The 12,088-nt window shown below is 34.1% G+C and overlaps 1 protein-coding gene across 1 annotated transcript; it reads left to right on the forward strand.

Annotated features, from left to right (window-relative positions):
* Positions 1–1,645: 1,645 nt before the first annotated feature.
* LOC142629722 (transcription factor UNE12-like) lies at positions 1,646–10,356 on the forward strand. The gene is made up of 7 exons (XM_075803762.1): positions 1,646–2,551; positions 3,685–3,786; positions 6,618–6,734; positions 7,301–7,366; positions 8,334–8,399; positions 8,951–9,028; positions 9,568–10,356. The coding sequence occupies exons 1-7, from the start codon at positions 2,147–2,149 to the stop codon at positions 9,796–9,798; spliced, it is 1,065 nt and encodes a 354-aa protein (XP_075659877.1). The 5' UTR covers positions 1,646–2,146; the 3' UTR covers positions 9,799–10,356.
* Positions 10,357–12,088: the final 1,732 nt, after the last annotated feature.

Here is a 12,088-nt window from a genome sequence, read left to right on the forward strand (position 1 = left end):
TTTATAATTATTATAAGTAATTGGTGCTACAGACAGTGAGATGTAAATAGCTAAAAACACGTTTTAGAGCAACGGATGGGAATGAACATCTCAAAATCACGTGGAAGAGGCACTACAATGACCTTAATATTTTTAACTTTCAATTATCTTATAAAATTGTTATTTGTGAGTTTGTGATATCATGTATTTTCTTATTATATTACGGGAAATAAGTTATAATGGCCCTTTGTTTATTGCACTAGCAATTTTCAACTCTTACCAAAAGGACGGTGCAACTTGCCAAGCTCTCATAAGAAGAGTAAAAAACGAACTGTACCGATCGATCTTTCTGTTTGTGCTAATTTTATATCAACTACATAAAAATACATAATATATTCGTAAGAGTTTTGCTTAAGATTGTACATCATGTTATTATATTGTATTTAATAGCTTATTATAATTATTCAAAGTGAAGGATAATATATATAATATTACTAAAGATACGCCATTTAAGACAGCAAAAAAGATAAGCCATTTATAATAACTGATCCACCATTCTCTAGCAAAAAGAAAAAAAAAAATTAACTACGTTAAGAGCTTTGTAGTTAGTGGTATTACTCGCTTATCTCAATTAGGAGAATCAAGATTCCAATTCTCCTAGCCAAAAGTTTTGTAACATATGAGGAGAATGTGAGCTCAAATCTCCAATCTTCCATTTATTGTAACAATTGAATAAAAAAGAGTTCAAATCCTCTATTATTGTGAGGAAAAACAATAATAATGTTGTATAAATATCATAAAATATTGAATCTTTTCTACAAATTTTTCTTTTAGATATATGTTGAAGGTAAATATGAAAAATAAATAACGGAGGTGTATATAGAAGCATGTCATGAAATATGTAGATGATGTATAATCCTAGTTTGTGATTTAAATGTCGTATAATCCTAGTTTGTGATTTAGATGTCACTAAACAATAAACACTTGGATTGTCTTGAACTTGGTTAGTATCAGCCCAAAATCTGCTTAGCATTAGGGCATTCACATCAGCTTATGCAAAAATTTCTGTTCATTTTAGTATAAGAATCTACATTTTCTATTTTACGTGTTCACTTTTCAAAACATTATAAATCGAATTATCTATTTTACATTATATTTCATTAAAATATAGTTTTTTCTTAATTTTTTTTATAATTATTTATCTTTCTTTACATCTAACAAATATCATCTATTCTATTCCTTCATTATTGAAATATATAAAGAAAGAATAAAAAATTAAATACAAAATTAATAATGTTAGTGTAAATTTATAAAGTTATTATAACAAACTTGTAAATTTTACATAATTATACAAAGACTGTCGTGGGTCATTTTAAAAAAACTATATAAATTCTACAAAATTTTTTATCATATGGATTTTTTTTTTTTTAATTTTTTTTTTCCTAAGTATAATTATACTAAATATAATTGAAGAAAAAAAAATTGAAGAAGAAACACCCATCACGCTCTTTACAAGCGCGTGGTTCTATTTGTTACGCCATCGCACAGATAAAATATAAATTAGAAAAGAAAAGAGAAAAGAAAAACAATCCAACTTTCCCATTCGTCTGTGTCTCTGTCTCTCTTTATCTTAAAACCATATATCTCTCTCTCTCTCTCTCACACACACACACACACTCACACACGCACACAGACAGAACACAGCAGAGAGACCACTCACAAGTGAAACCCAAAAGCCAAAAAAACCCACTCCCCAGCTAAAAAGACCGAGCGTTTTCACAACCAGAGAACATACTTCTCTCTCTCTCTCTTTCTTTCTTTCTTTCTTTTAAGACAGTACCAAATTATAAAACAAAGAAGAAAAAAAACCATTAACAAAAACACTAATTCTTGGAACCCCAAATCCACTTTCCGGGTTATCGGGCTCCGGATCTGCCACCCATTTCCCCAACACCCACCACCACCACTTTTTCTCGGCCTCCTCAACCCCATATAGCCCCACCTTTAATTTCATCACTTCACAAGCTTCCCTCCCATACCCATATAGCAAAAACACACAACCTAGTAAATATACCAAAACCTACTGTTTTTGACAGACTTGTAGAGTATAGGAGTAGCGTTGGTTGGAATTCTCTTTCTTTTTTGGGTGATAATACTGATAGATATTATGGCGGGCAATCCGCCAGAGGGGTTAGGTGATGATTTCTTTGAGCAGATCTTGGCCGTGCAGCCTACATATACAACCAGTGAAGCAGCAGCAGCAGTAGTAGCTGGGTATGGAGGTGGAGAAGCGGGGTCCATGCCTATGGTTTTGCAGTTGGGGTCTGGTGGTGGTGGTGGTGGAGATGGTGGTGGTGGGAGTGGTGGTGGTGGTGGTGGTGGTGGTGGCGGGTTGAGAGGGATGAACTTAGGGATGGGTATGGCACCACCTTTGGGGTTGAACTTAGAGCAACAACAACAGCATGGTGGGTTTTTGAGGCAGGAGAGGTTTAGAGAAGAGGTTGTTGATGGTAATCATAGTAACAGTCATATTAATAATGGTTCTTCTTCTACTGCCACTCATGGAATCAATGTAAGTCTCTCTTTTCTTTTCTTTTCTTTTCTGGGTGGGTGTGTGTGTGGATTGGGCTATAGCTAGAGCTAGCTAGCTAGCTAGCTTGGTCTTGGTTTGGCGGTAGCTAGGATTTGCACGTCATTTTTATAATTGTGTGAGGTTAAATGTGTCATGTTAGTGGAACCGTCTGTCTGTGTCTATTCCATTCTCTATTTTTCTAGAGTTGGGACTTGGAAGTGTCAATTGGATTATTGGAGATTGACTCTGAGAGAGTCCGAGTCCTTTGGTTTTGGTTGGATTGGCAACATGGCATGTCACTTTTGTAACTTTGAGGCGAAACTTCATGTCCTTGCTCTCTCTTTCTCTAGTGGGGGGTGTCGAATGGACTACACAGTGCACGCCCTTGTTTTTGACATGTCATATTTGTATCTTTTTGGTAAAAGTAAAATTGTCATGCCCTAGAGCTCTCTCTCTCTCTCTCTCTCTCTCTCTCTCTCATGTCATTTTGTATTTGTTTGAGGGTAGGATTTTCATGTTGATAGAGCTCTTTCTCTCAGTGTCTCATGGGGAGTGTGATGGTCTCGTGAGATGAACCTGTTTGCCTGTTTGAATTGGCTTTTGGGTTCTCATTTTTGGACTTGTCTGAGACGACAAAGTTGTGGTGTAAAGAGAGAATGGGAATATGGGATTAATGGGGGCTCTTTACTATTGTTTACGCCATATTTGGGAAAAATACTGGGTTCTTAGGAGTGAGGAAAACCATGGAAGCTGGATATTTTGGCTGCTAAAAGAAAATACTGCTATTATTCGCCTTTTCTTTTGCTCATAAATTTTGAAACCCTTTTCCGGGTTTTACGTGAAAACTCTCATAAACTTTCAGCTGTGATCTGGCTGTGAATTTGACATTCCCATTTCTTTTTCCTCTTGGGTATAGATGTGAAAGACTCTTCCCATGTTTCCCTTCACTTAAGTTTGTAGCTGGGGATTTGAAAATTTGTTCCCTTGTTTTCCTAGTAATTTAATTTTACGCGTTATCTACCAAGATAAAAAAGAAAAAGAAAAATAATAATGGTGGGTCTTTGTTAAAGAGTATATGTTTGCAAAATGATGGGGTTTGGAGAATTTAGTGTTTTGTACTTTGGTTGTGGCAGGAAAGAGATTCGGTGCACATGACAAGTTTGTTTCCTGCGTTTGGACAAATGCAAGCTCATTCACTCCGGCCAACAGCACCACCTCCATCCCAACTACACCAGGTAATTACTTTAGAACCCAATTCTCCCCAAATTCTTAAAGCCCAAATTCCTTTTTTTAACCATCAACTTTTTATATGGTAATGCTCGGTTGGTAAGATTTGACTCTCGAGAATTTTAGATTTTCCTTAGTTTATATATATATAAATAAGAGAATTTAATCACTAAACGTCTTTATTAAAACTTTATTAAAAAGACTCATGGCCTTTCTATTTCATTTCTTAAGGAATCATTGATTTTAAAATTCGATTAGGTTCTAAGAAATTAGATATGAGTTTTAAAAATTTTGAGTGTTTAATGTAAAATTAATGATGATAAACCACTTCATGCGGTCATTATGGTTAGTATGACCTAATAAGGAATGTTAACCAGTAAGTGCAAGACATAGGAGTTTAAAAATTGTTAGTTTATTTTTTGGAGATAGGTAGGTAATTAGGGGAGGCGGAGGGGGAGGGAGAGGGAGAGGTGACGATTGAATCACGTATATAAGATGCTACAAATATGGTAGTATCCAAAATTTGTGAGTTTTGTATCTCACAAACAATAGGAATTGAGATATCTACATTTTAAAAGTCTCACAATATTAATTTACCAAATACCTATAATTATATTAACTTTCAATAAAATCTCACATTAATTTTATAATTTTTTTTTAAACTAAAAGAGCATGAATCGTGCATCATTGGAATAACCAAAAAACATAAATAAATAAATAAATTCTTTTGTTTGTTTTTAAGAACTCAAACCAAAGGGTCCGTGTCCGTTTGATACGCAAAAATTTGGCTTTTTGCCTAAAGTTGGGTAAAATAAACTTGTATTTGAAAAGGCCTACTTAAAAAAAAAAGTAGTACAAAATAATTAAAATAAGTTAAAAAGCAAAATAATGAAAAAGTGGGTACCAATTCACTGATTAAATTAAGTTCAAGCCTCCAATCTCACTAGGAATTGACTTTGTTAAAAATTATAAATTAATATGTGGGTGCTTTAGTCCCATTCGAGTTTGAAAAGATGTTTTACCAAAAGCCATACAAAAGATCAAAGATTCAATCTAGGCATGTGTCGCGTAGAGTACAAAGTCTTGTAGTCTTGTAGTAATGTTTATATTCGATGCGTTTGTAAAAAGCATCTCGCATTTTGGTCAATCCTCACTTTGCACAAGAATATGACATTTTCACTTTACTAATAATAATAATAATTCTATAATTTTCAAAACAAAAAAAAAATCAAGAATTAATGGTGCTTTGCCTGAATTCCAAATTCTTTATATTATTATTAAAAAATAGTCGCTCTTTTATTCCATAAAGCAAATTCATATATTTTATTCACTCGTAAAAAGGAGATTTATTTCCTAACATACTTTTTAGTACGGGTATGGTCGTTGAATAGTTAAATTTATGAAAGAATATTATTGCTTTTAAAAGTTTTAATAATTGGCTGTGCTTTCAACGCGCTTAGAGGAAGCGTGGGGACCTCTCTTTTTCTAGTGGAAAGTGAAGGAATGGTCTCTTACACGTGTGTGTTTTCTAAGCGTGTGGGGCTGTGAAATTTTGTCATATACTTTTTGAGGGACTTTTTGGTCCTTTTGTGACTTTGTAGTGGTATTCATTGTCAATCACTATTAAAAAGGTTGATGATACTAGGAGCTCCCTCTACGCGCCTCCGAAATTTCAATAGGCGTGGGGGCACGCGCCTTTTTTGGGTTGACTATTTTGCAATTTTCTTTTGAGTCCATGGAAATGGAATAGGCCAAATGTTTGACTTTTAATGAGGACTCTAAGATTGATTCAGCCAAACTACTCTATAGTGTATACTATTTTGCGCACTTCCTTGCCAAAATTTGGGGTCTTCAATTTGAAGTTTTGAATATTTCAATATTTTTAATTGATTGGTACGCCTTTTATTTATATAAATAAAAGAGTCAAAATTTAGTTTAATTTGTATTGAATGTGAAGACAACTACTTTTATTATATTAGCTTGCAAATGGATTTTCTTTGCTGGGATTCTGGGTCAAGTATTAAGAAAGTGGCTGAATATGTTCTTGTGTGAGATTGTATTGAATTTGACTTGTCCTACAATGGATTTGGTCATTCCAAAGCAACTGGATGCCCCATATTCAAATTCAAGGCAAAACCTTGTGCAAAATGTTCTGTTGCTTTTTCTTTGTTCCTAGTGTAACCATGTGATGGGATCTTACCCAAAAAGTTAACATGAGCATGCTTATTGATTCCCTAAGATGGCTGTCCACCATGGTATGTCTATATGAACCTGATTAAAATCTATAATTGAAAGAATGTTTTGAAATGACTGGAGAGAATCATATTGATTCCATGATGTCAAATCACAATGGGATAAAAAATATAAACTGGAATATTATGATGAAGCTTACAAGTAATTCGACTTGTAATAATGTGAGATTTCATGACAATACAGTACTTCAGTTTTTGTGCATTTGACAACCATGTAGTAATCAACTAGGGATGGATGTCTTTAGAACGGCCATGAGCATTACTAGACTACATACCAATAACACCGCCCTATACACATAAAGAGTTAAATTGCTAATATAATTACTTAAATATCTTCCAATCCTTTGGATTTGTTGTGTATTTTGATCAACTAATTAGTGAGTCTCCTGTGAATTATATATATATATATATATATATATATATATATATATATATATATAATGTTCTCACGTTGATAAGTTGATGGCTTTCCTGGTATCTCTGCTTTATGAAGCTTGTAGGTCTTATTTGGTGGATTTTCTTGCATTTTACTTTTCATGTTTACCATTAATTATTATTTGACGCAATCTCTATTATTGATATGGCAGTTCCATAGCCAACCAACACATGGGCCGGGTGTTGCTGCACCACATCCACCTGGAATCCGCCCAAGGGTGCGTGCAAGACGAGGGCAAGCCACAGATCCCCACAGTATTGCTGAACGGGTAAATTTGATAACTGTTTTTAAGAGAACTATTCAATGTTAGGTTTCAGTTTTGTCAAGAATCAGTATAAGTAAAGCAACAATTTCCACCACATTTAAGACGGAACATAATTTTAAGATGTCATCCTCAAATATAATTTATTGTTAAAAAAGAGCTGGTTGTTATTCACTTGTGGAATTTTGTTAGGACTGTAAAGTGGTTTCACTGTTAGCATAAGTACAGGTTTGACTAACTGCTTGTGGAAATTGAAAAATGCTAAATTTTTTTCAAATGGAGGTGTCCCACGGTTCCCCTTTACTCTGAGGTATTATATGTTAAGATGAGGTTTATAAATATAAAATGCAAAATAAGAAAAGAAAATAAGGTTAAAGAATAAAGATTGGAAGTTAGTGATCACACATAATGAAGGTTAATTCCATCCCTATCCTACAGCAATATGCATTACTATGTTGCTCCACAGTATTAAGATTGATGTTACAATATTAGTAATATTGATGATATTAACAATCCATCTATGTCAAAAATTCATTATGACATACCAGCTTTTGCTTCTCTCTTCTATGCAGTTACGTCGGGAAAGAATTGCAGAAAGAATGAAAGCTTTGCAAGAATTGGTTCCCAGTGCCAACAAAGTTAGTGCCTTCTCAGTGCAGCTATTTATAGCCTCGCTTTTTTATTTATTGAAAAATGCTATCTGCAATTGGTTTTAAAGAAATATTAGATTAGTTACTCTTATTGATAAAGAACATTACAAAGCAAATACAATTAATGACAAGAAAAAGAAGCAAAACAGAGGGATTTTAAATTTAATGAGGCTCACTTTCATAAATGTGTTTTTTTAGGTTATTGTTTTAGCATGTTCTGGAAACAATCTTGTCTTAACCAAATGATACTTTTACAGGCAAAAATGATTTGCTTCTTTTGTCAAGATTTTATGTTAAAAATTTCTAGCTCAGATGTGCGAGTTTTTACCCTGACTATTGACACAAACAAATAATTTGCATATGCATGTCGAGAGTGCTCTGTCAATTGTATGGTATGGTTGCGTCATTCTTTATAAAAGAGATGATCTGCCTGACTTCAGGAAGAGTTCAGTGCAAACTTTCCAAAAATGCTAATGACTATCTGGCTAAATTGTTATGTTTGTTTTACAGATTCATACTAATGGGGTTAAAACATCATCATATGATTCATAAGTTGATTACTGATATTTAATTCACAAGAAATTTCCAGGATATGGTTCCTTTTCTTTCTCTTTTCTTGTAAAGTTAAAGGTGGACATAGTTCTTAGGTGCCAAATTGCCATGAAGGTAATTAACATCTAACTATCTGTTGGCAGTGAAACACTGCATTCTAGGAATGTGTGATTAACAGTTCGAAATTAGTGATGATTGGCCGGAAGATAAAATCATTAGTAGTTGGACTGTAACTGTAAATGTTGTAGATGTTATAGACATTCATGATTCATTTTATATACCTCACAAGAAAAGTTCAAGGAAGTTTTACTTCCTTTTCTTTTTTTCTCTCAGCCATATTAGAAATATGTGTTGCATTTGAGATATATTTACATACAATGATAGCCAATAATATGTTGTGCAGACGGATAGGGCAGCAATGCTTGACGAAATTGTGGAATATGTGAAGTTTCTAAGGCTCCAAGTCAAGGTATTGATATTAAAAATCAAAATGAAATTCCTATCTAGAGAAGATCCACTGTATTCTTTAATATTTCTCAAATAATTTCTGAGATTGGTTAAGCCTCAATTATTGTTAGGAATCTGGACAAGATACAGCTCTCCTGGATGTCTATAACAATTCCGTTTTTCCACGCATAATTAGAGCATTTATTGAACTTGTCATTGTTTTCAAAAACCTGTACCAACTTCCTAACTATTGAGTGATAAAATCTTTCATAGTCTTGAGAATGCCTTTATTACAAGGTAGGTCCCAAATATGTTGACTATCTCAGACATTATTGAAGAATTTCATGCCTTTTTGATATAAGGCAGTGACAATGTCAAACATGAGGTAACTTCTATGGTGTCAGAATCTTCAGTCTGCAATGAGGTCATTATTAAATAGGAAAGGATGTGAACTGCGTTACTGTTACCACTTTCTTGATTCTGTAATTGACTAATTTTATTTTTCTTGATTTTCTTGTTGGTTTATGTTTCTTCATTTAATACATATCTGATTCCATTGACATTTTGACACAGGTTTTGAGCATGAGCCGATTGGGTGGAGCCGGTGCAGTAGCTCAGCTTGTAGCTGATGTACCCCTTTCATCAGTTGAGGTAACAGGCTGGAAGAGCTGTAACTTCATATTCTTGTTTTTCTGATTTGGTATTCTTTCATTTGTATTATTTTTCTTGTTGCTTGTTGATACTTACTTGTACCATTAGCACAGATTTTATGGTTAGGTATTTACCTACAATGAAACATACATTTGTATTTGAATTTTGATAAATACCAATTGTCCCAAAAGCTTAAATTATTAGAAAATGGTGAATTTAATCATTTAATCATAATTTTAACAATCCCTAGACTCCCCTTTAATAAATGCAGCCCAACACTTGGAATTTTTAACATTTTAAAGACTCGGTTTGAACTCAAGACCATTGGCTTTGATACTTTAATACATTATTGATTGTTCTAGAAGCTTAAGTTATTAGGAAAGAGTGAATTTGATCATAATTCTAACAGTTTAGGTGATTAATTAAATCAGTATTTGCATTTGATTATGTGGTTCAATAAATTGTCTGCCTTCTTCTGTCTCTAGTATTTTCATGTTTGTTGCTTTTATGTAATCACTTTTGATATGCGTTTAATGCAGGGTGAGGGCATTGAAGGTGGAACAAATCAACAAGCTTGGGATAAGTGGTCAAATGATGGCACAGAACAGCAAGTAGCAAAGCTGATGGAAGAAGATGTAGGAGCTGCCATGCAATTCCTTCAGTCCAAGGCTCTCTGCATCATGCCTATATCGCTTGCTTCTGCAATTTTTCGGACACATCAACCAGATGCACCAACACTTGTTAAGCCCGAATCAAACACCCCTTCATAGACCCCAACAACAATGTGCAATTGCATGTGCCCGTCTTTGACTCCCAGTGTGCCTCTGGGTCCCAAATTCCTGTATTAGTCCAGCTTTTACTCATTACAATGAGTATTTTATACTGTAGGTTCTAACTCCTTGATGGAGAAACAATCAGGTCAGAGTAACTGTTCATTCTTTTTCCCAGTTTCGTCAAACTAGGAGTGCTTCTCATGCCTGGAAGAAAAAACCCGAGGCACTTGATGTCCTTGCCATAGTCAAGTCCAGGAAGGAATTTTCCAAAGCTGAATGGATGTGCTCCTCTTCTAGTATCAGTGGTGGGGTTAGTGGTTGATGACCAAAATATTGGTGGTAGTGACTCCTTTATTTCTTTTTTGGATAATGGGTTGTGGGGCATTTAAAAGGGACAGATAGGTATGTGTATGATGTATTTAGAGAAATTTTTAATGCAAGTTGAAATAGATTTGGTTGATTGTCTCGTAAAGTTATGTTGGAAGCTTCTGGTTTCAAAAGAAGATATTATTGTTTTTCTTTCATTATTTATAGATGAGCTTGTTTTTATTTTTTATTTATTATTATTATTATTATCTTTTTTATTTTTATTTTTTGTTATTCAAAACTGAATTGAGCCCTTTTTCAAATTTGGTGAATGATTATTGATCAAGGGAAAGTTATTGGAGAGTAGGAGAGAGAATAGAAAATTCTTTCTAGCAAGTTGGTGGTGTCATTTTCACTTCATGCGATTCACTTTATACTTGGAAAAGAAAAATCATTTGTTCCTGGACTTGAATGGCTGTAACCAAACAAACGAATAGAGTTTTGAATGTTAATTTATTGGACAATAAATAGTTATTGTACAATAAGATTTGAGATTCTTGTTAAGTCTGCAATTGGTTTCCATGAATCAGTAATGAAAATACAGTATTGTGTTTATTTCCTGATGTGCTGAATTGCTGTTTATTGAGGAACTGTTCGAGCAGATATAAAGTGCCAGGAAATTCATGAAATCTAGTTGTAACAAAATCTTTTAGAATGCTTTGGCTCTTATGGGGAACCAGATATGACTTCAGCTTTCAAGGTCAAGGTATAAGATGCAAGTCATGTAACTGAGCTTTCTAACCTGAACCTGAATCCAACCTAGGTAGTGCAAATGAATCATAAGACTATAAGAGACAACCACTACATGTTATGCAAGTAGGGTTCACTCTATTGTGAACGAGTGAGTACTGAATATTTGCTTATATGGTTGCAACTTGCAAGTGCTTAAGCTACCTTGAAGGTTAAAATAATCCTTTGTAGGTTGCCTTGACAATAACATCTATAAGCTTCTTCTATTTGCCTCCTTCATCAATCCAACAAAATGCAAGGAAACTTTGGACCTGCGGGCTTGGCCTTTTTTGAAATAGGTTGGGACTAATATATATCTCACTTTTTTTTTTTTTGGTTGTTGACAAATGAGGGTATTCAAAATTCTTTGAGTACTTGATTATTCTTTTTGGTGTATGCAGTCCCTCTATCCCATACACACCAAGTTATTTTAGGGTGGAATTCCTTGGATCGAGGTGGTTCCAAGATTATAGCAAGAAGTTTTGAACCCAAGATCTCATGGATATAGGCCTTAGAAATCACTAAGCTAACTCTATGAGGTTAACATGTACCTCTTAATGCACATATCTTGTGAATATATTTCATCCTCATATTTCAAGCAATTTACCGATGACCACTATAAATGGATTGTGCTAGCCGGACACTAGATTTGTATTTTAAAAAAATGAAAGAAAAAACCTTGAATCAGAAGTGGTTACAGTGGAGACACTCCATGTGTGCTATGTAGAAACTTCAATGAGAGTATAGAACAGTCAGACCACACTCTCTGAGTGTTCTTTGACTAAAAGACTATTCTCTGGAAGGAGGTCAATCAATGGGGGAACCAAAGATTTAAGGGAAACAAATTCAGAGTCATTCGTTGGAAGCTAACATTGGCTGCAGCAATTTATAATATTAGTTCTTGATGGTCATATAAAAAAAGAGGATGCAATGCCATAAATGATCAGATTGGGAATCCAAAAAAAAAAATGATCAAGACAGGATGTGAACTGCGCTTGGGTTGAGTTTTGTAAAGGGGTGAAGAATTCAATCTAAGAACAGAGTCTTTTGTGGTAGATGGAGAGTCCTTAACAATATTTTAGAAAGGAGGCTTAGGGTGTGTTTGTACAAGAGTGTGTTTGTACAAGTTGTTGGAAAATGGTGTTTTAAATTTAAAATAAGCGTTTGAAAAAACTATGAGGAGTTGTGGTTG

The sequence above is a fragment of the Castanea sativa genome, chromosome 3, assembly GCF_040712315.1.
Source record: "Castanea sativa cultivar Marrone di Chiusa Pesio chromosome 3, ASM4071231v1".
Taxonomy (NCBI): Eukaryota; Viridiplantae; Streptophyta; class Magnoliopsida; order Fagales; family Fagaceae; genus Castanea; species Castanea sativa.